This window comes from Lissotriton helveticus, chromosome 10 (assembly GCF_964261635.1).
Source record: "Lissotriton helveticus chromosome 10, aLisHel1.1, whole genome shotgun sequence".
NCBI classification, from domain to species: domain Eukaryota; kingdom Metazoa; phylum Chordata; class Amphibia; order Caudata; family Salamandridae; genus Lissotriton; species Lissotriton helveticus.
In genome coordinates this window covers 90,370,853-90,390,520 of record NC_136071.1, presented here as the reverse complement: position 1 = coordinate 90,390,520, position 19,668 = coordinate 90,370,853, and the positions used below count along the sequence as shown (strand labels likewise).

At 44.1% G+C, this 19,668-nt stretch overlaps 1 protein-coding gene across 2 annotated transcripts in view; it reads left to right on the top strand.

The window, feature by feature from the left end:
- Positions 1–19,382, top strand: part of LOC144785942 (testis-expressed protein 47-like) — a 165,463-nt gene extending 146,081 nt beyond the window's left edge. For both annotated transcript variants that reach the window (XM_078664830.1, XM_078664829.1), the window contains exons 6-7: positions 5,394–5,553; positions 19,063–19,382. In XM_078664830.1, coding sequence (XP_078520956.1) covers positions 5,394–5,553; positions 19,063–19,100 — 198 coding nt within the window. In that variant the 3' untranslated portion in view covers positions 19,101–19,382. The remainder of the gene's footprint in view (positions 1–5,393; positions 5,554–19,062) is intronic.
- The last annotated feature ends 286 nt before the right edge of the window (positions 19,383–19,668 follow it).

Below are 19,668 nucleotides of genomic sequence, written 5' to 3'. Positions count from 1 at the left end.
CGAGGAGGGTGATATATGATGTGCAGGGAGCACACTGGCGTACCAGAACTGATGATGTCTATGCACATGTATTCACAAGAGGAGAATGTGGGGGATATGGCTCTACTTACTGATATGGTTCTCCTGTGTATGCATGCTATTCCTCCCCCAATTTTTTCACTTCTATCAAGTCTGATGATGTCATAGTTAGGTGGTACCAAAATGTCCAGTAGGGGTGAGGAGGCTTCAGTTAGCCAAGTCTCTGTTAGCACAATCAGGTCCAGCTCGTGAGAGATGATGAGGTCGGCGACATCTACTGCGTGTCTGGCGGACGATCGACAGTTCAGGAGGGTGCATTTGAGAAGGGGTGTCGTGAGAGAGGGGGTGGGGTCAAGTTTGAGTGAGATTCTTCTAAGGTTATTATCTTTAATTCCTCTGTTGTTGTGAGTGGCGAGTCTGTGTGGATTAGAGGTGATAGCCCTAATCGTGTGTGTCGCGGCGCTAGGGGAGGTGAGAAGGGGGTTGTATGAGAGTAGGAGGGAGCAGATATCATTCTCCGAGAATGGATTAGTGCATCGGATAGGGCGGGAGGGGAGATTGGGTGATGGGATGGACTTCCATGAGAGGCGATTGTGCTTGGGGGTGTGTGAGAGGTTAATAGGGGGGTAGCTTGATCTAGCCATGCTGCCAAACTCAAGGAGGAGAGGTTGGGGTGTAATAGCTGACCTCTCAACTTTGTAAGAAGGTCAGGCCTGCATGGCAGCCTGAGATGTGGAAGGATAGAAATTCCCATCGGGAGATTTTTCGGGTAACACCACCATTGGAGTGAGCTGACAGCATGAGTGGATAGGATGAACTTGTCTTCCCAGTTCCCTGAGAACTGGTTCCACTGGTCCTCCCACCACTCCTGGAGGGGGCGCATGTGGAGGTGAGCATTGGGAGTCAGAAATATGCACAAGGCCATTGAGCCTAGTAGCGAGGAGACTATGTGGACTGATCGACGGGCCACTCACGGGAGATTGAGGCATTTCTGGAGAATGGATAACCATTGTTCCTCCGAAGGAAACACTTTTTCTAGTAAAGTGTCGATGGTAGCTTCTACGTAATGCAATATCTGGACTGGTGTTGACGTGGACTTTTGAACATTGATGTGAAGACCCAGTCAATGAAGCAGATCGCAAGTCCATTGGAAATGTTCTTGGGCTTCTGCGACGGTGGAGGTCTTGATCAGCCAGTCGTCTAGATAAGGATAGACAAAGATTCTGTGTTTCCGTAGGTGTGCTGCTACCACCACCATGCATTTGGAAGAGCTGACTTGAGGCCGAATGGTAGAACCACGTATTAGTAGTCGTTCTGCCCCATAACGAATCTGAGTAATTTTCGATGACACTTTGCGATGGGTATATGAAAATAAGCGTTGTGTGGATCTATGGAACAGAGACAGTCTCCCTGTTGAAGTTAAGGGTATATTTGATGTAAAGCTAACATCCGGAATTTTTCCTTTCAGATCCACTTCAGAGGTCTTCTCTGCCCTTTTTTGCCACAAAGAAGTATCTGGAGTAAATATCATGACCTTGTTGGTTTCGAGGGACTGATTCCACAGCTTTCTTGTGGCATAGCATGTTGACTTCCTCCTGTAAAAGCTCGAGACAAGACGTGGACGACCTCGGTGGAACGGATGGTGGTGGGGCAGTGAACCTGAGGCAATAGCCATGTTTGACAATATTCAGGACCCAGGCATCTGTTGTTATGTGTTGCCACTCTGCTAGGTATTTTACAATACTTCCCCCTACCGGAGTGGGTAATGGAAGAGGGGGGAGAAGTAATTCAGGGTTTAGGTGCTGCAGGTGTCGGCCTCCCATGTTAACTTGTTGAAAGGTCCGCCCCCTGTGGTGCTTGCCTTTGGACTGGAAGGGCCATTAAATAATGTTGTGACTTGTCGGACTGCCATTGAGGGATTTGAACCCTTGGGAAAGGGAAACAACAGTGGTAGGAGTGGAATGAACATAGCTGTTTTTTAGATTTCTCTAATTCCACCGCTTTTAAAGTATACATTTCCGTCTTCATTCTCGCTATTTTGTCATCGGTGTGCGAGCCGAAGAAAGTGGAGCCCGAAAAAGGCCAATTCTGGAGACGTGGCTGGGAGACCGGATTCAGACATATCAGTCAAAGCCATGCATGTCTACGTAAGGAGACCCAGTGACAGTACCTGTGGGCAGCTAAAATCAATGAATCCGCTGCCGCTCTGGTGACCTGGTTGGAGATCATTGCTCCCTCCTGGGCGATTTCCAGGGAATCCTCCCAGTGTTCTTTTGGAAGGTATTCCGTGAAGTGGTGAATAGAATCCCACAAGGCAAGGTCGTACATTCCTAAGGGGGCTGTAGCGCTGGCTTCTTTCATTGACGTAGCCACCGTGTTGCAAATTTTGCGTTGCGACGAGTCCAACCTTTTGCTCTCCTTATCAGGAGAAGTAGCAGACGGTGATGTAGAGTGGGATTTTGTGCAGCTAATATCACCACTGAGTCAGATGGAGGGTCGGCATGTAAGAACAGCGGATCTTGTTCCGGCGGTCGATATTTCTTCTGGAGCGTAGATAGTGCTGATTTTACCGCAGATGAGGTGAGGACCAGTTCCATGGCTTGCTCAAGAAGACCTGGCACTAGTGGGAGCAAAGTTCTTGAGGCCCTGCGTTGGTGAAGAGTTTCAAAGATCACTGATTTCGATGGAGTGGGGACCGCCATAGGTATATTCAGTTTAGCTGTGTCTCAAACCAGGACCTCTTGAAAGGTGTTGATATCCTAAATTGGTGAGGACCGAGGTTGAGGTGAGTCTGACAAGGTAGGAGAGTATCCCCTGGTAGAGGAGGACGTATCCCCATGGTGATGGCAGTGAGAAAGTGATCTTGATCTTCGATGAGATTGGCGATGAGATTGTGAGTGGCGTGATGTAGTAGAGGAACGGGAGTGTCCATGGTGAGAGCGATGGCGTGTCTTTGCACGTGATCTTCTAGGTGCCGGTGTGATAGTAACCTGAGGGACCACAGGAGGTGGAAGGACAGGTGCCGTTAGAGCTGAGGATGTTAGTATTGGAAGTTGAGGTGCCTGTAGTGGAGGCAGAGCTGGTAGTGCCGGAGGTGGGGGTACTGTTTGAGCCGATGAGTCCAGTGGAGGAGATACTGGAATGGGAGAAGAAGGTACCTCTACCAGAGATGGAGATCCGGAATGAAAATCAGAAGAGGAGTAGATTCTCCTTCTTCTGGAGGGTTTTCGATGTCTCCTCAACATCGTATTCTCAACGTCGACCTCCGTCGTCATTGGCTGGTTTTCAATGACGATCTGCTTCTTGACGTCGACCCCTGTCAACGTAGGTTACTCGATGTCGACCGGCTTCTCAAGGCCGACCACTCTCGTCTTCATTTGACTCACGATGTCGACCATCTACCTCTCGGTGATGGTGAGCCGCAATCCCGCGACATCGACGCAAGTCCTGACGTCAGCTATCGGTGCAAAGTAGTTCTCAGCGTCGCTCGAGTAGTTTGTGACGTCGAACGTCAACGTTTGTTCGGCGTTCAGCCAGTCCATGACTACGAGCATGTCGGCGCCGTACCTCCTCTCAACATTGACTGTCTCGACGTCGACCAGGATCGATAGTGTCACAATTTGGGCAAAACGCGTTGGCTGTGCAGAAATGTTTATGTTTCTATAGAAGAAAGTGAATAAAAAAGTTACAAGATATAAAAGAACGAAGACCTCTCGAATCGTCTCTATGTTGCTAAATACAGTATTGACTGTTATTTGTTTAAATTCTTTTGAAAGTTGCCTCTCTTAATGTGTATATATATTGAATTATGAAAGGATAATGGTGGAGGCTAGCTTTTAGAGATGGGCAATTCTCGAAGAATAAGTGTTTAAACTAGTGGTCTAAATTAGGAAACGCACATAGTGGTGCGGCAAAAGGTGTTCATTGCTGCCATTGCCTGTTCAGTCTTGAACTTTGAAGTTCTATATTGAAGAAAAAACATAAAAAGGATGAGTTCAATGCTCCAAGGTGCCTGTTAACAGGAGCCGGGAAAAAAGAACTGAGGTGACTGCCTCTGGCTGAGCATGATGGGATATTGGAGGTGTCTCTGCTCTTGAAGGCATAGTCTATTATAGCCTTATAGCCCGCCGTAGCGGGCTATACCGGCTATTAAAGGCCCGCTGAATCGTTAAAGGCCCGAGCCGAAGGCACTAGAGGGCAGAATGTTCTTACAAATTAAACAAAGGGTTCTCGAAGCTTGAGGGGATATAAATCCCCTCGAACTTCGAGAAGCCTTTGTAGAACATTGGAATGTTGCTCTGCGGGCCTGTACCGGCCCGTAAAAGCAGGGAGCACTCCATTGTCTGCAATGGAGTTCCCAACATTCCAATGTTCAAATTTTTCTTCACTTATAATGGCAACATATGGGCTACATTGTCCTGCACTCCTTCATCTCTGTTTTCTCTCATAGGAAAAGGGTTTGTTAAGGTACTTTTCCGTGCCCTTACAAAGATTTTTTTCATATACTAGGCGCATATTTCATCAGTCTCCAAGATGAAGAATTCTGGCTACTGTAGCCTGGTCCTTAGACGGCATTATGACTTTCTTAAGTGACTTTTTTAAGGCCTTGTTGAAGAAAGGCGAACTCCAGCACTTAAGAAGTTATAATGGATAAAGTGCTCCGTGCCCATGTTGAATCCAAGTGACTTGGCATTGGGTGCACATTGGAATTCAAATATGTTAAATTAAAGTGAAATTACGCATTTTACGTGGGTACTCTCAGGCAGTTGGTTACCTGTAGAAATCTGTACTTGAGCTAGTGTATCAAGTACAAATCTCATTCAGTATACTGGCCACTGCCCTTAGGGTCATGTAAAACCAGCTTTTTTAGAATGGATGTGGCTGGCACTGCCTGCCCTTGCCCATTTGATCCAAACCGGATCGGTTGAAATTTTACAAATTCGCAAAAAAGACAAACCTATTCAGTCTGAATCACTATACGTGTCCTCTCTAAGAGTGCCAGGAAAACCCAGACAGGGTAAACACACGCAACTTAATATTCAGTTAACTCATTCATTCATTCATTCATCCTTCACAGACAAGCAAGATCCGTTCCCATATCGGTGTGGAGTCTTGCTACACTGTCCAAAACAAATGTCTGTGCTTCACATAGAGTAAAGTAAAAAAAGCATAAAATCCTAGTTAAAATCCGCAGAAAACTAGGTAATATTTAACAAGAGGCACATTGTAAAACTTGGTAAGCCTATATTGATTCACAGTTGACATGCTAGGTTTCTTTGCTGCTTCTCTCGCTAGTACTTGCTTGGCCAGTGCTTTTCTATATCTCATGATGTACTATAACCAGTTTTATAGCCGCCTATGCTTATTTTTTACAGATTGGCAGTAAGGGGCCAGGCGAAAACCTCCATGATGTAGCACCTCAGCTGTTACTGAGAGAGGCCACCGTTAGCTACCTGTGTGCGTCCAAAGAATGGCTCACTCCGGATCAGTTCCTAGCACAGTACAACAAGCCAGTACAGATCTCTGCAGCATCAGGTACATTAAGGATCATTTCTGACCATTTGAAGTTGAACACTGCTGTATATTGCTTTATGAAGTTACCACATTGGCATCTGGATCTAACTATGCAAAATATTTTTATCTTGATGAATAGAGACTATATGGTATATGGAAAACTATTGATTCTTGGATATCAAAATTAAAGGTATATTCAAGAACCTAAAGAAAACAGATATAACAGTCTCCCTGAAAGATACTCTTTATGCAAAGCAGATCTTAGATATTTCTATATTTCTCAAGACGTCAGGTTGGTATCCTGAAATGCCACTGGCCCTGATTACAATTAAATGCAGCACCACACCACACATACCCCAAAGTGAACATATATATATATATATATATATATGCTATATATATCTATATATATATATATATGCTATATATGTCACCGCCCACACGTGCATCTTCCACTCAAACAAACCCCACTCAACAGAATGTGGGATGGCCCTAAAAGGGCATGGAATTGTTGAAAAGAAGAATCTCTAAGAGAAACAGATAATCCACCAGAAATTATATTATTTTCAAAGGAGTATTGTCAGACCCGTTCTGTTGGGGCACATGGGAAGCAGAGGCTGTTGTGCGTCAACTGTGTGGGTTAGGATGGTTTGCTTCTGATGTCCCAGGGCCCATCCTACTGCGACTTCCCAAACTGGGCCAAGTACAACCCCTTCAGCATTTGATTCACTGGCAGTGGTGGCGAGGGGGTCACAGATGTCTCAAGGAGGTAGTGTAGAGGTGCTTAAGCTCAGAGCTCAGCGATCACCCAGCAGTGCAGTAACTGATTGTCCAACCCACTTCTTTATTTTATAATGGAAAATTACTTTATTTCATACAAAAAGTAGCTACCACACAAGTAATAGTAAACAGACACATTTTAGTGAAGAGGGCACAGGGCTTCTCCTCCTCTAGCTGGTATCCATTCGTCCCCCCCCCCTGGGTTCCCCTCCTCCTCTAAACTGGGCTGCTCTTCCACGTGGGTTAGAATATAGTATCTTCCTCTTATCCCTCCTGGAACCCTTGAAGGACTTCATACCATCTAGGACATGTCACAAAACTACCCAGTTTTATCCTCTATTGTGCTGATCACCTCCATATAGGTCACAGCACTCAGATCATCCCTGGTAACCTCTTAAACATCCCTAGCTAGGGATCCTCTACAGATTCATGAACTCTTTGATAAGTCCCAGTCATCATGCAGTATTTCAGAAACACTTAAAATGTGTCTTCTTTTAATTGTCAACACACTTTTAATATGAAATAACAAAACTACAAACTATTTCAACAAAACAGGCTCCGGCAGACACTGAAACAACTGCATGATTCCTTTAATGCCGTTCATTGTCTGTGACTCTTAGGGGCTTCATTGATATTCTAGTTTTTTGAGTCATCAGAAAAGAATCTTATAACTCTTCTTGTTAAAAAATGTATTAACATTTAGAAAAATAGTTAAAATAAATTTATTATTACTACAATTGTAAGTAATTTTATATATTTATTTTAAAAGTCGAACAAAATAAAAACATGCTACAGCACTATTACTTTTGAAAAAAATAATTAGTTTAAATATATTAAAAAAACTTTTTTTTAAATGTATGTAAAAAATCCTACTTATATTAAATGTTTATATTTACTCTAGTATTGGAACTTTCATAGATTTCCATGCTTGAATTATTCTCCGCCGTTGTCGACATGGGAGTCCCCAGAATACATAAAATAGCAATAAAAACCATTACAACAACAGAAACTAGGCCAAGGCACATTCTAGTTTTGTAACATATTAACCTCTTTTTGTAAAAGAGACCAAATAAAATGAACAACCAATCAGATTAGCCTCACCCTCTAGTACCTTCTTGAGAACCTCGAACCCTCAGATTTTCTACCGCACATAGTGCAAGGGAGTCTCCACTGAGCTCTGCTCAGTTTTTTTCTTACAACCTAATTTCTACAGTATTTTCACAGTTTTTTCCACAAGACCTGCTTGGACTTCGTGTCAACACGTCTGACAAGGAGAAGAAGACCCTCTTTAAACCCTGTGCAACCTGTTCTAAGAAGAGGCTTTATGTGGAGGACAAGCACAACAATTACATTTACTGTCTGTACCCAGACCATAAAGCAGCAGACTGTACATTTGCCGGACCTTTGTGACAAATACTTTGCATGACCGTGAGGGACGTCTCTTGACCTGGCTCCAGAAACTTAAGTCAAGGAAAGAGCCAGTCTCCAGTGACAGTGATGAGGCCTCCTCTGCTTCATCTTCTAGGAGGTCTCAGAAGAGGGATAGGTCCTCTCCTTCACCTTCTAAAGACAGTCCCAGTAAAGCCTTGAAATAGACCTCCCATAGGTCTGAAGGACGCAGTCCTAGCAAATCTCTTCACCGAGGTGTAAAGGAGAGGGAAGGACTCTCAACAAGAGTGGCATCGGAGAGGAAATTCAGCTCTGTTCCTCCGTCATCTCCTCCGGCACCAAAGGCCTTCAAAAAGCCCTCATCAGTCTCTTCTGGGGGCAAGCCGATAAAGAAAATTCACTCGTCGACGACGCTGTCCACGACTCCGTCGACGAAGGCTTCAAAGGTACAGTCTAAGTCCTCGTCGCCTTCAATTCTGACTCCGCCGACGGGCTCGTCGACTAATAATAATAATAATAATAATAATAATAATAAACACCTTTTTTATAGCTCCTGGTTACACTAGGCAACAGTGTGTCCCCGCGCTTTCAGACTAATTAACTTGTTCAGAACCCCAAAGAAGCACAGGCCGCTGGAGAAGAGGGTGCGAGGATCTCAAGGTTTAGGAAAAAGGTAGGTTTTCAGTTTGCGTCTAAAGTTTCCTTCAGATGGCTCCATCCGGAGCTCAATGGGGAGGTCATTCCACTGTTTACTGGCCAAGTATTTGAATGACCGACCACCCATCCATGCCCGTTGGATTCTGGGCACCTGGAAGAGCATACGGCCCTGGGATCGTAAATAACGATTAGGATAGTACTTGGTAAGAAGCCTTTGAAGATAGACGGGACCTCTCTCATAAGCAATGCGGTGGGTCATGCACATACTTTTAAATATAATACGCTCCCGTATGGGGAGCCAGTGTAGACGCATTAAGGCTTGTTTCCCTGACGATCTTCTAGAGAGGTTAAGCGCCAATCTAGCTGCGGCGTTTTGAACGCATTGAAGCCTGTGAAGGCCTTTCCTACTCAGGCCAACGTACAAGGCATTACTGTAATCGAGGTGGGGCGTATGGATTAATGTTTTCCTGCTATCAGCAGGAAGCGAGTCTAAGGTCTTACGTAAGGTCTTAAGGATCCCATAGCATTTACCTGCTATCTCTCTGGTGTGATGTTCAAAGGACAGGGTCACATCCAGTTTTACCCCTAAATTCTTAGCCTGTTCCAATGGTTCAGGGACCGTACCAAGTTCTTATGGCCACCATGCCGTCGACCAGATGGATGGGGATTTCCCCAACACCAGAAGTTCAGTTTTATTGGCGTTGAGGCGTAGACAGTTTCCCTTCATCCAACCTGCTAGACCGCTCAGACAGGCAGTAAAGTTGGCTGAGGCTTCATCCGGAGGCTGAGACAGTGTCACTACCAACTGAGTATCATCAGCATATGACACTATCTCAACCCCGTACGTCGCAACCAGTTTAGCCAGGGGTGCCATATAAAGATTAAACAATGTCGGGCTCAAAATAGAGCCCTGTGGCACCCCATGTTTGAGCGAACGTATCTCAGATTTAAAAGGTGGACAAAAAACTTGGAACTGCCTATTAGCCAGGAAGGTGCGCATCCACTCGAGAGCCATATCCTCAATACCCTGTGATTTCCTCGTTTCCTTCGCCTGTGCTGCATGGTTCAGCATTGATGGCATCGACGCCGGTGGTGGCAACTGTCGTCGACAACTGCGACGTCAACACAATGACGATGGCTGTGGTGACGACGGCGACCACGTCCATGACTACTACGACTACGGCAGTATCGGCTGCAGTGGTGAAGACGATCTCGACGATGGTACCATCGATGGCTTTAATGTCTTCGTCAACGACCCTTACATCGTCGTCGACAAGAGAAAAAATTTCTATAACCATCAGGAAGCACCAAATTACACCTGAGATGACTTCTCCCAGAAGGGTACACCTTTACCACCTGCACTTCTCCTTGAAGAGGAGGGTTCTGATGATGATGACGGGCCATATGGGTATGCGCATAGCCCCTCCCAGTTGCACGTTAAGTGCCAGGACACAGACTCTGAGGAAGAATATGTTGAGGAGCAACAATATGATCCTCCCTTGGATTATCCAGAGGTCTACCAGCCACAGATGGTTTCTATGCCTTCCTCCCTACTAACAGACTTGCAATTTATGCTTTCGGACTATAGAAGGAGATTCCCAACACAATCTCCGGTTGGGGTACCAGTTACAACTGTTCCACCCATGCTACCTTCCACTCCACGGAGTGGAATGACTATATTATTCCTGATCCAGCTTCGCCTTCGCCAGCGCCAGTGCATTCTACCCCTGGAGACATAGGGGGTTTCCATAATTTGATGGTAAGGGCTGCTAAGTGGTTCGAGCTGCCCATGCCCACGGTGCAGTCTGAATGTTTCCTTTACGACTTCAAAGAGCCTTACAGAAAATCTGTTCGGACTATTCCTATTGTTGGTCATGTCTGGGACGAGGGCTTAAAGGTTATTAAAAATCCAGCCACGGTGCTCCCAGTGCTGTCTCGCCTTGAAAAGAAATATAAAGCCCCCGAGGATCGTCCGATCTGCCTGGTCAGTCAGCCTAAACCGGACTCTGTCATCTCCCAGGCGGCTTTAAGAAAGTCCAAAAATCCTATAGCTCCCCTCACAACACCTCCAGACAAAGAGGGCAGACGCCTGGATAACGCTGGCAAGAGGTTTTCCTCCATGTCCAGCCTGATGGTCAGGGTGGCGAATAGCTTAGCAATACTTGGTTTCTACGATCGCCAGATATGGTGTGCCCTTTCCCCCTATCTGGATCAATTACCGGAAGAGGCTAAAGTGGAGGTGAAAAAGATTCTTCAGGAGGGTGAGAGAATCTCTTCAGAAGTAATTGACTGTGCAATGGACATAGCAGCGACTGTGTTCCGCTCCCTAGCGGGAGCTGCTGTCCTTTGTTGCCAAGGCTGGCTTCGAGCTACATGGTTTCGTCCGGAGATCCAAAACAAAATCTTGGATCTTCCCTCCGATGGAGAGGCGCTCTTTGGGAATCACATTGATGATGCGCTTGAAGACATTAAAAAAGAAACGGAAACTGCAAAATCCTTAGGGACTCTGCAATACCGCAAGGTTCCCTTTCACAGGGCAAGAGGCAGAGGCCTTCCTACCTATAGAGGAGGATACCAGCAACAACGGTATTCTACATATACTTCAGCCTCTCAATCTTATCGCCCGCAATATAACCAGGGGCATGGCCAATCATCCTCTTTCTCTAGATCCAACAACAGAGGACTTTTGCTGATACGCAAGAAATCAGGGGAGTGGAGACCCATTTTAGATCTCATACACCTATATCCTTCAGTGCCTGAACAATGGATACTACATGACATCCCTGGATCTGGAAGATGCCTATTTCCATGTCCCTATCCACCCCAAGAAATGGAACTACCTCGGATTCACAGTAGCTGGTACCCATTATCAGTTCAGGATCCTTCCCTTTGGCCTGAAATCCACTCCAGGAGTCTTCACCAAGTGTCTGGTCCCAGTTGCAGCCACTTTATGGAACCAAGGTCTATAGCACCAAGGTCCAAAGACGGCTCATCCCCGTGTGGAATAGGGGGCACTGTACGCCGTCTTGAAAGACCAAAAGCGCAATAAGGGGCCATTTAAATTTAAGGACTGACAGAGACCAACACGTGTAATATAAGGACTGACTGTTTATGGATATATAATGAAAGCAGTGCGCGAGGGAAATTTAAAAAGAAAATGCAAAGAAAATAGATGGCTATACCAGTTTTTAACATGTGAGGAAATCATAGTGAAAATACATGAGTATCTGACATAGGCCTTGTGGGAAGGAATCAAAGTCTATTGTGTCTTTGAAGTTTAGATCATCTCAGTTTGGAATTTTGCCATGAAGAAATCCCGTGTGAATAGAGACGAAACGCGTAAGCTGTTTTGTTTTCTTTGGGGATGTCGTTGTCCTGTCTTGTCTAGCTACTTGAAGAAGTTTGAATAAAGACAAAAAAAGAAATAACAAGGATGTGAAAGTTTTCATTATAAACAAAAAGTATTGGTTTGGCTAATGTATAAGATAAGTGTCTATAAAAGATGTATGAAACATGCTTGAATATTGTATAACTATGAGGTTGGATTTTTATATTTCAAGGTATTGTGCTCCTCAACTTGTGTACTTGCATATATTGTTAAAATCAGGTTTTTAAAGGTTGACCTGAAGAGCGAGCACATGCTTAGGCGCTTAGGACTAACAGTGTACAGGCGAATCTTAAGCCATAACCGTTTTGCTGTATCTGTGTAGTTTCTCTAGCTCATCTTCACATGAGGAGCTTCAACTGCAATGAATTCAAGCAGGGGGATCCTTTGCAGATGTGATCTATATTACTCTACACATGAGAGAGGCATTCAAATTGTGAAGCCTAAGGTCTCATCTTTCACAAGGCCTCTCTTTTCGACCTTTGGTTCCAGACTTTATCATCACCACAGATGCCTCCATGGAGAGTTGGGGAGGCCATTTGCAAGACCTCGAGATTCAAGGGAGATTGTCCTCATCCCAATGACTAACTCACATCAACAGGTTAGAACTCCAGTCCATATTCCTCTCCCTTCAGGCTTTTCTCCCTCGGATAGCTGGATCAACACCACAGGCATGTTCTACATCAACAAGCAGGAACTCTTATCTCAGGATGCACTAGAGCTTTGGAATTGGTTAACACAGCATGGAATATCCTTGATAGCAGAGTTTGTCCCGGTTTCAAAACACACTAGCAGATGCCCTCAGCAGGACAAAGGACAGTTGCCACGAGTGGGAGCTAAACCTGGTTCAACTGGACAAGGTATTCTCACGATGGGGGAAACCGGCGTTGGACCGGTTTGCAATGAACAACAATACCAAATGCTTGTTCTATGCCAGCAGATTCCCTCTCCCAGGATCATGGGGGAATGCCCTTTCAATGCAGTGATCTGGGATATATGCCAACGCCTTTCCCCCCATCCCATTGATTCCCGAAGTACCCACCAAAATGAAAGCAGAATGCTGTCGTCTACTTCTGATAGCCCCAGATGGACCAGGGAGCAAGGTTTACGGAGCTTCTCCTCCTCTAAGAAGCCAAGTCCATCAGCCTTCTAAGTTGCCAACTCTACTAACAATGAACTGGGGCCAGATATGTCACCCGGAGCTAGCATCTCCTCAATTGCATGCGTGGCTCCTGAATTCAATGCGTTTCGGGATCTGAACTTTACGCAGTAATGTACAGATATTTTCGCCAGGTTTCCAGCGAAAAGCACCAAAAACACATACAGATTAAAATGGAGGCTATTCTGTCATTGATGCCATCAAAACAACTTGCATGCATACCTCTCTACTCCAGAGCAAATCGTACCATACCTACTCTCCCTGGCAAAATAAGGCCTGGATTATTCATCAGTGAAGATTCATCTCTCCACCATATCTCGATACAGATGCTCACCTATTCCACAAAAATCGTAAGCAATTCATGAAAGGCCTCTTCCGAACCTTTCCTCTGGTGAGAGCTCCTCTTCCGGAGTGCCATTTCAATGTAGTTCTTTCACAGCCAATGTAGCACCCCATCTATAGGGCAGACATCAAATTTCTAACGTGTAAGGTTGCTCCTCTTCTCGCTCGAACATCCACCAGGAGAGCAAGTGAATTACAGTCATTTAGTCTCAAGCAACCATTTCTACATTTCCCTAATGACTTTCTGGTCCTCAGAGCGAGTCCTAAATTCATCCCTAAGGTTCCGTCACAATTCCACCTAAACAAACCTGTTATTCTCAGAACTTTCTTTCCCAATCCGGCCACTCCAGCAGAACAAACTCTGCATACTCTAGAAATTAAGGAAAGTTAGAGCGCATTCCACAAGAGCAGTCTCCATCTCGGCTGCCATGTTCGCAGGCATTCCACTGGAACAAATCTGCAGAGCTGCAACGTTGAAAAGCACCCACACATTCATGCAGCATTACTGCCTGGAATCAGCATAGTGTGGTGATGCAGCTGTAGGACAGGCGGTGTTACGCCATTCATTCCAATCAGGTGAGCCTCTTTCAATAGAGGAGTTTATCTATATATATAAAAACAAATGTATGTCTGTCTGTCTGTTTGTCCTTTATGAATTACTACACCATTCATCAGATCGCCATGAAACTTTGGGAAGTTGTTGAGTACACTCCCGCAAAGGTTTCTGGCATATTTTTTTTTTAAATATCGGCCCCCAGGGCCCTCATAATCTTTCGAATACTGATGTACGCACCAGACGGAAAAACAACAAATCGTGTATCCACAAGCACTCGAATAAATAAATAGAATTAAAACAGCATTCATCCGATCGCCAGGAAACTTTGGGAAGTTGTTAAGTACACTCCCGCGAAGGTTTCTGGCATAATGTTTTTTAAATATCGCCCCCCAGGGCCCTCATAATCTTTCGAATACTGACGTACGCACAAGACGGAAAAACAAAGAAATGTATATCCACAAGCACTCGAATAAAAAAATAGAATTACAACAGCATTCATCCGATCGCCAGGAAACTTTGGGAAGTTGTAGAGTACACTCCCGCGAAGGTTTCTGGCATAAATTGTTTTTAAATAATGGCCCCCCCAGGGCCCTCATAATCTTTCGAATACTGATGTACGCACTAGATGGAAAAACAAAAAATCGTGTATCCACAAGCACTCGAATAAATAAATAGAATTAAAACACTCAACAATGTGGCAGTTTTGACATTGAGATATTTGAGAATGTGGAAGAATCGACTAATGATGCTGAGCACCCTCAAGAACAGGATATTCTCTTGCACTGATACCAGCAGACCTTAAGTAGTTGCTTGCTGATGCTCCATGTGATCCAGGTTGTCATCCCAGACCTTGTTTACCAGATATGCGATGAACTCAGGAAAAGAGAAGGTAAAGCTCAGAAAGACTTTGGTCTCCGCCATTTCCAAGACACACTTCTCCAATACCTTGTACACATTTGTCAACAGTTAAAAGATGCACAGCGGACATGGAAATGCAAGACAATATTTATTTTCCATGTTCTCTTCATTCAAAGACTCTTCACTTTGGCGCCCTGATTACCTTCAGAGTTATTGATGCAGTTGGGTGCCTGAGTAAATGTTCCTATTGCGTCTCCATTCCATTAGGAACTGGTAATGGTTAAAAGCCTGCATTCTCAAAATTCACCTTGATCTTTAGTTCTATTGGTGTTCTAGAGCCTACCATAGACTTCCTGGCTCTTGCCTCCAGAAAGCATAGCAGACGAAAGCAGGAAAGGAAATACAGAGCTCTTGAATCTGATGCATTTTTTTCTGTCTCAGGATCTTTCTCCTGATTGTACAGTAAATGGAACCCTTCTTGACATTCATCCTCAAGTTTTTCAGATATGCAAAGCCATCAACTGGTTAACATGGGAAGGAAGATTTGTGCGGTACTTTAACCTCCATCCTTCATGGGGAAATAAGTCGGCTCACTCTGCGAATCCATGGAGTATATAGCAGATTCTGCATTGTAGGATCTTGATTGACAGTATTAAATGTTAGAATAATTCCCTGCTGCCTTTAGGGTCCCTGGAACACTTTATATATCTATATCTACCTATATCCCTATATTTTGTAACTATTACAAAGTGGCAGATAGCACTCTGTAGTTATAGTTAGGTCGGTGTTTCCATCGGAAGATGTTTTCTTGCGTTCCTAATAACGTTTAGTCGTTTGTCAAATCGGCATGATACTTTCCAAAAAGAAGTTCATCCACCTCAGCTCCGCCAAGGAAAGTTTTGTGCCGGTCAGTCAAGTGGGCAGAGCCCCCAAAACACTGATTTCCCCATGTTCATTTTCATAGGAAAATTTCCAATACAGAAAAAATGGTTGCATGGAAGTACACCAAATTAGGCAAAATGTTAGTACTTCGCTCAGAAAGCGTGTTTTTTGTGATTTGGTGTAAATCCATTCAGCTGTTTTCAAGTAATGTGCTTTTAAACAGGTGCTCGGGTTGGGCTTGAAGGAGTTAAAAATGTAGGTACATTAAGACTGTTCATCCGGTGAAAGTCTGGCTGTACCGAAAACTTAAAAAATAGGACCCTCTCATTCTTCGATGGAGCTTTTACTGCCATCAGTCTTTTCCTGTTCTTGAGGTAGCGAGCCATCTGATAGGCTAGACCCAATAAAAAATAAAATGTTCTGTCCCGCATTACCAGACCGTATCTCCATCTCCTAGGAATATTAAGCAAAACATTTTATTAAAGGGCAGATTATGCACACCCAGACCCCTTATCACCTGTGTGAGGGATCGTATGGACCCCCTAAGACCCAAAATTAAAATAAGTCATGTTGCGGTATCTGGTATTCCCATAGGACCCAGCGCGGCCTTCCTGTGTGGTAGTGCGGTACTTCTGTGGGTGCCACTGCTCAACCTCCGCCCCCCATGGAAAAGCCTGCAAGGTGCTGCAGTACCATGGGTGTGAAACTTGACTGGCAGACCTTGTGCAGCAGGTAGTTGGCTGTCCACAGAGGGGGCTGTGTGTACGCCCTGTTGCTACCCCCTGCTGCACATGTCCAAAGTCTGTACATAGCCGTTTGTAGGGGTGGTTGGACACAGGGACCAGCCAGAGGCCAAGGCCAAGGCCCTGCAGCCGGCCTCCTCCTGCACACTGGCAAAGATCATGTACAGTATGTGTTTGGCCACCCATGGGGTGGGGTTATAGCTAAGGGCCTGGCCGGGTGCTGGGCCCTGCAGCCAACGTCCAGCTGCGCTTGCCAGAATCCAAGCCCTCAGTCAACAACACACAGCGGAAAGCCAAAGACTTGGGGCAAAAGGGGGTTTCTCACCTGCAGGGGTGTTGCACACTGGAGGATTGGCTGGCTTTGGGAGGGTTGGGCGTAGGGTTGTAGGGTACAGGGCCAGCTGGTAGGTTAGGCCCCACCCCCAAACTGTGAACAGTAATTCCCGCGCTACCTGGAAAGGAGCTTCAGGTAGAACTGCATACATTCCTTTATGTTGCTTAGGAAGATGCGGTTCCCTTCTGCTGTGAAATGCACTCTATCGCTTCTGAAGATAACAGGCATATCAAAGTGGATGGTATTATGGTATATGGAGCCCATGACATAGTATTGGAAAAACGCAAAAATTACTTTTTTTACATGCTTCAGACATTTCTAAGTCTTTGGACAGAATTGATTGAGCCACTGCCACTTTTGCCTTTCCCAAGGAGGAAGAGATTCATCAACTCTCCCAAGGTTTCCTTAAGTTAAATCGATAGGGGTACCCTTGTAATTGTGCCAAATCAGTGCACAGACATGACATCAACGTGTTGACAATTTGAAATGATTTCTACCATAGTTGGTAGTTTATGCCATGTTATCACTTTGTGGCCAATCTAAGTAATTTCCACTTTGGGAAACACTAGATCTTTGTCAATGACGCAAGTTTTGGCATACTCACAAGCCCAAAAGACAAATCAGGGGCCCACAATCCATATGTGAACCATGATGCTGATATCCTAGTACAACACCGAGACGTCTTCAGCAGAATAAAAAGTGTTATGGAAGAGTATGTAGTGTGACGAGGGAAAGAAAAGGCTTTTGTAGTCCTAGCTTCGAGATTGGTTGCTGCTAGTTAGGTAGAAAAGTAATTTAGGTAGCAAGTAACTGCCATTCTTTTGTGAATTGTGATTGGTGGGAGTGCTAAGTTGGAGTTTGCTGCTATTGGTTTAAATTTATAAGCAGAATAAGAGGACTGCTAATTTTAATATTTGGCGCACTCTGTGGAGCACACTATGCTCGATGAACCTTTGAATCGGAGACAAGCTTCTAACATGGTCTTATTTGATTGCTTATGAAACTGATGTACGGTAGTGGGGCTGGGGAGGGTTCAGTGTTGGCTGGATGACAACAATTCACTGCAGTTTAATAAGTTACTTTCTATTCAAATAGAATTACAGTAGAAGTGTAAAGATTTCTATAACTGGTGAATTTCAGTGTTTTGGGACATTTAAAACGGTATGTTTTAACTGAGATTTTGACATAACTATAATGTCCATTTAAACTTTGTTTTTTATTGAATACATACACACACACATATATATATATATATATATATATATATATATATATATATATATATATATATAAATATATATGTGTGTGTGTGTGTGTGTACACATACACACATACACAAGACAATCAACAAAGAAACCGAAACATTGTTTGGGGCGCCTCTTTATCTTATGATAGTCCCCCCCCTCCGTCGACTACCTCTACAGACCCAAGATAGATTATATTATATATAAAAGGGGCGTGTTGCTCTTGTTTTGCTGATACACAACTTTGATCAAAAAATGTATTCACGTTTGTATCACTTTGATGGAAGCACCAAGCACCTTTCTCACTACACACCCACTGCGGCGTCACAAACAAAAAGTTTTTTTTTTATAAACGTTCTATATATATGATTATACCTAATATTTTTTTTTTTAAACTTGGTTCATTTGTATTGATTGTATTATTTTCAACTGTAGAACTAGTGTTTCTTTTACTTGTACTTACCCAAGGTCCCCGGTGATATTCGGGATCCCTTGTTAACTGCAATGCAGGCCCACTAGTAGCATTTACTTTGCAGGCCCTGGGTACATGTGGTACCGCTCTACTAGGGACTTAAAAGTAAATTAAATGAGCCAGTTGGGTATAAGTCAATTACCCCATGTATAGTCGAGAGAGCACAAGTATTTTAATACTGGCTTGCAGTGGGAAAGTGTGCAGAGTCCTAAGGCCAGCAAAATAGGAAGGATGAAGGCAAAATGTTTGTGGGGGAACCATCCTGAGGCAGACAGGTCTAACAATGGAGAACTGGATTTTCAAGAAACCTTGTCTTCTTAGTTTATACAAACTATTCCGGTGGTTAGGGCAGCTGTTGATCTGAAATCCTAACTGCCATCATAACTCTCTGATCTAACACTTAGGTCAAGCCAGCAGTACCAGACTAATGTCAGACTAAGCCGTAGATTTCCAAACGTCAGGTATCAATGCCTCTGGCACTACACTTTTTATCGGCCACTGTTTCATCCTACTTATATTCCCTGCATGTGATCTGATGATACCCACTGCTGAATTTTTTAGGATGTAGGGGCTGTAGAAAGTAGCAATTGGAGTTACCCAAGACTGATGGACCAGGAAATGCCATCTCACATTTGGTTACTTCTGACTCCTCAGATTCTTTTCAGTACTTTATAATGTATGTATTCCTCAGCTCTATTAATGTCACCTTTACATTTTTGTTTCTTGCAGATGATGTTTGGCCTATTCCTGGTCACGTTTACCTGTAAGTCCGTTCAGATTTGTTCCTCTTCTGGCAAATCCGATGTTTCAGTTAAAAAAAATGCATTGGAAACACCCTCCTGTCTGGATTAGACTTCAAGTAGATACTGATATGAACTGCCCAAGTACAACAAAATCTTTGTTAATACATGCACTAAATACTTGCTCTTGTTGTGGCCATCTACCTTGTAGATTGGGTGCCTCATCACTGATGGTCAAATCTGCAGTGTTCATAATGATGTGCTCCATTGTTGCCAAATTATCAAATTAAAAGTTATTTTGTCACTGTCCCTCTATGTTGTATTCTGGGTTAATTAGATAGTTGATATGGTTACATAAGTAATATCAATACATTTGTGCTTGTGTATTGTTATCTTTTAACAACGGATCCTTGTCTTCTGGCAATTTCACATATATGCTGTGCAAAACACACTGTGTTCTACCACAAACAGATCTTTGAAGTGAGATTCTAGGCAAAAGCTATTGTTGTTACGCGTAAAGCAATGGTTGGCCTAGGTCGAAATGCTTATCAGAAGGCCTTCTGTAATGTTAAAAAGCCACAGCTGTGCTAAGATG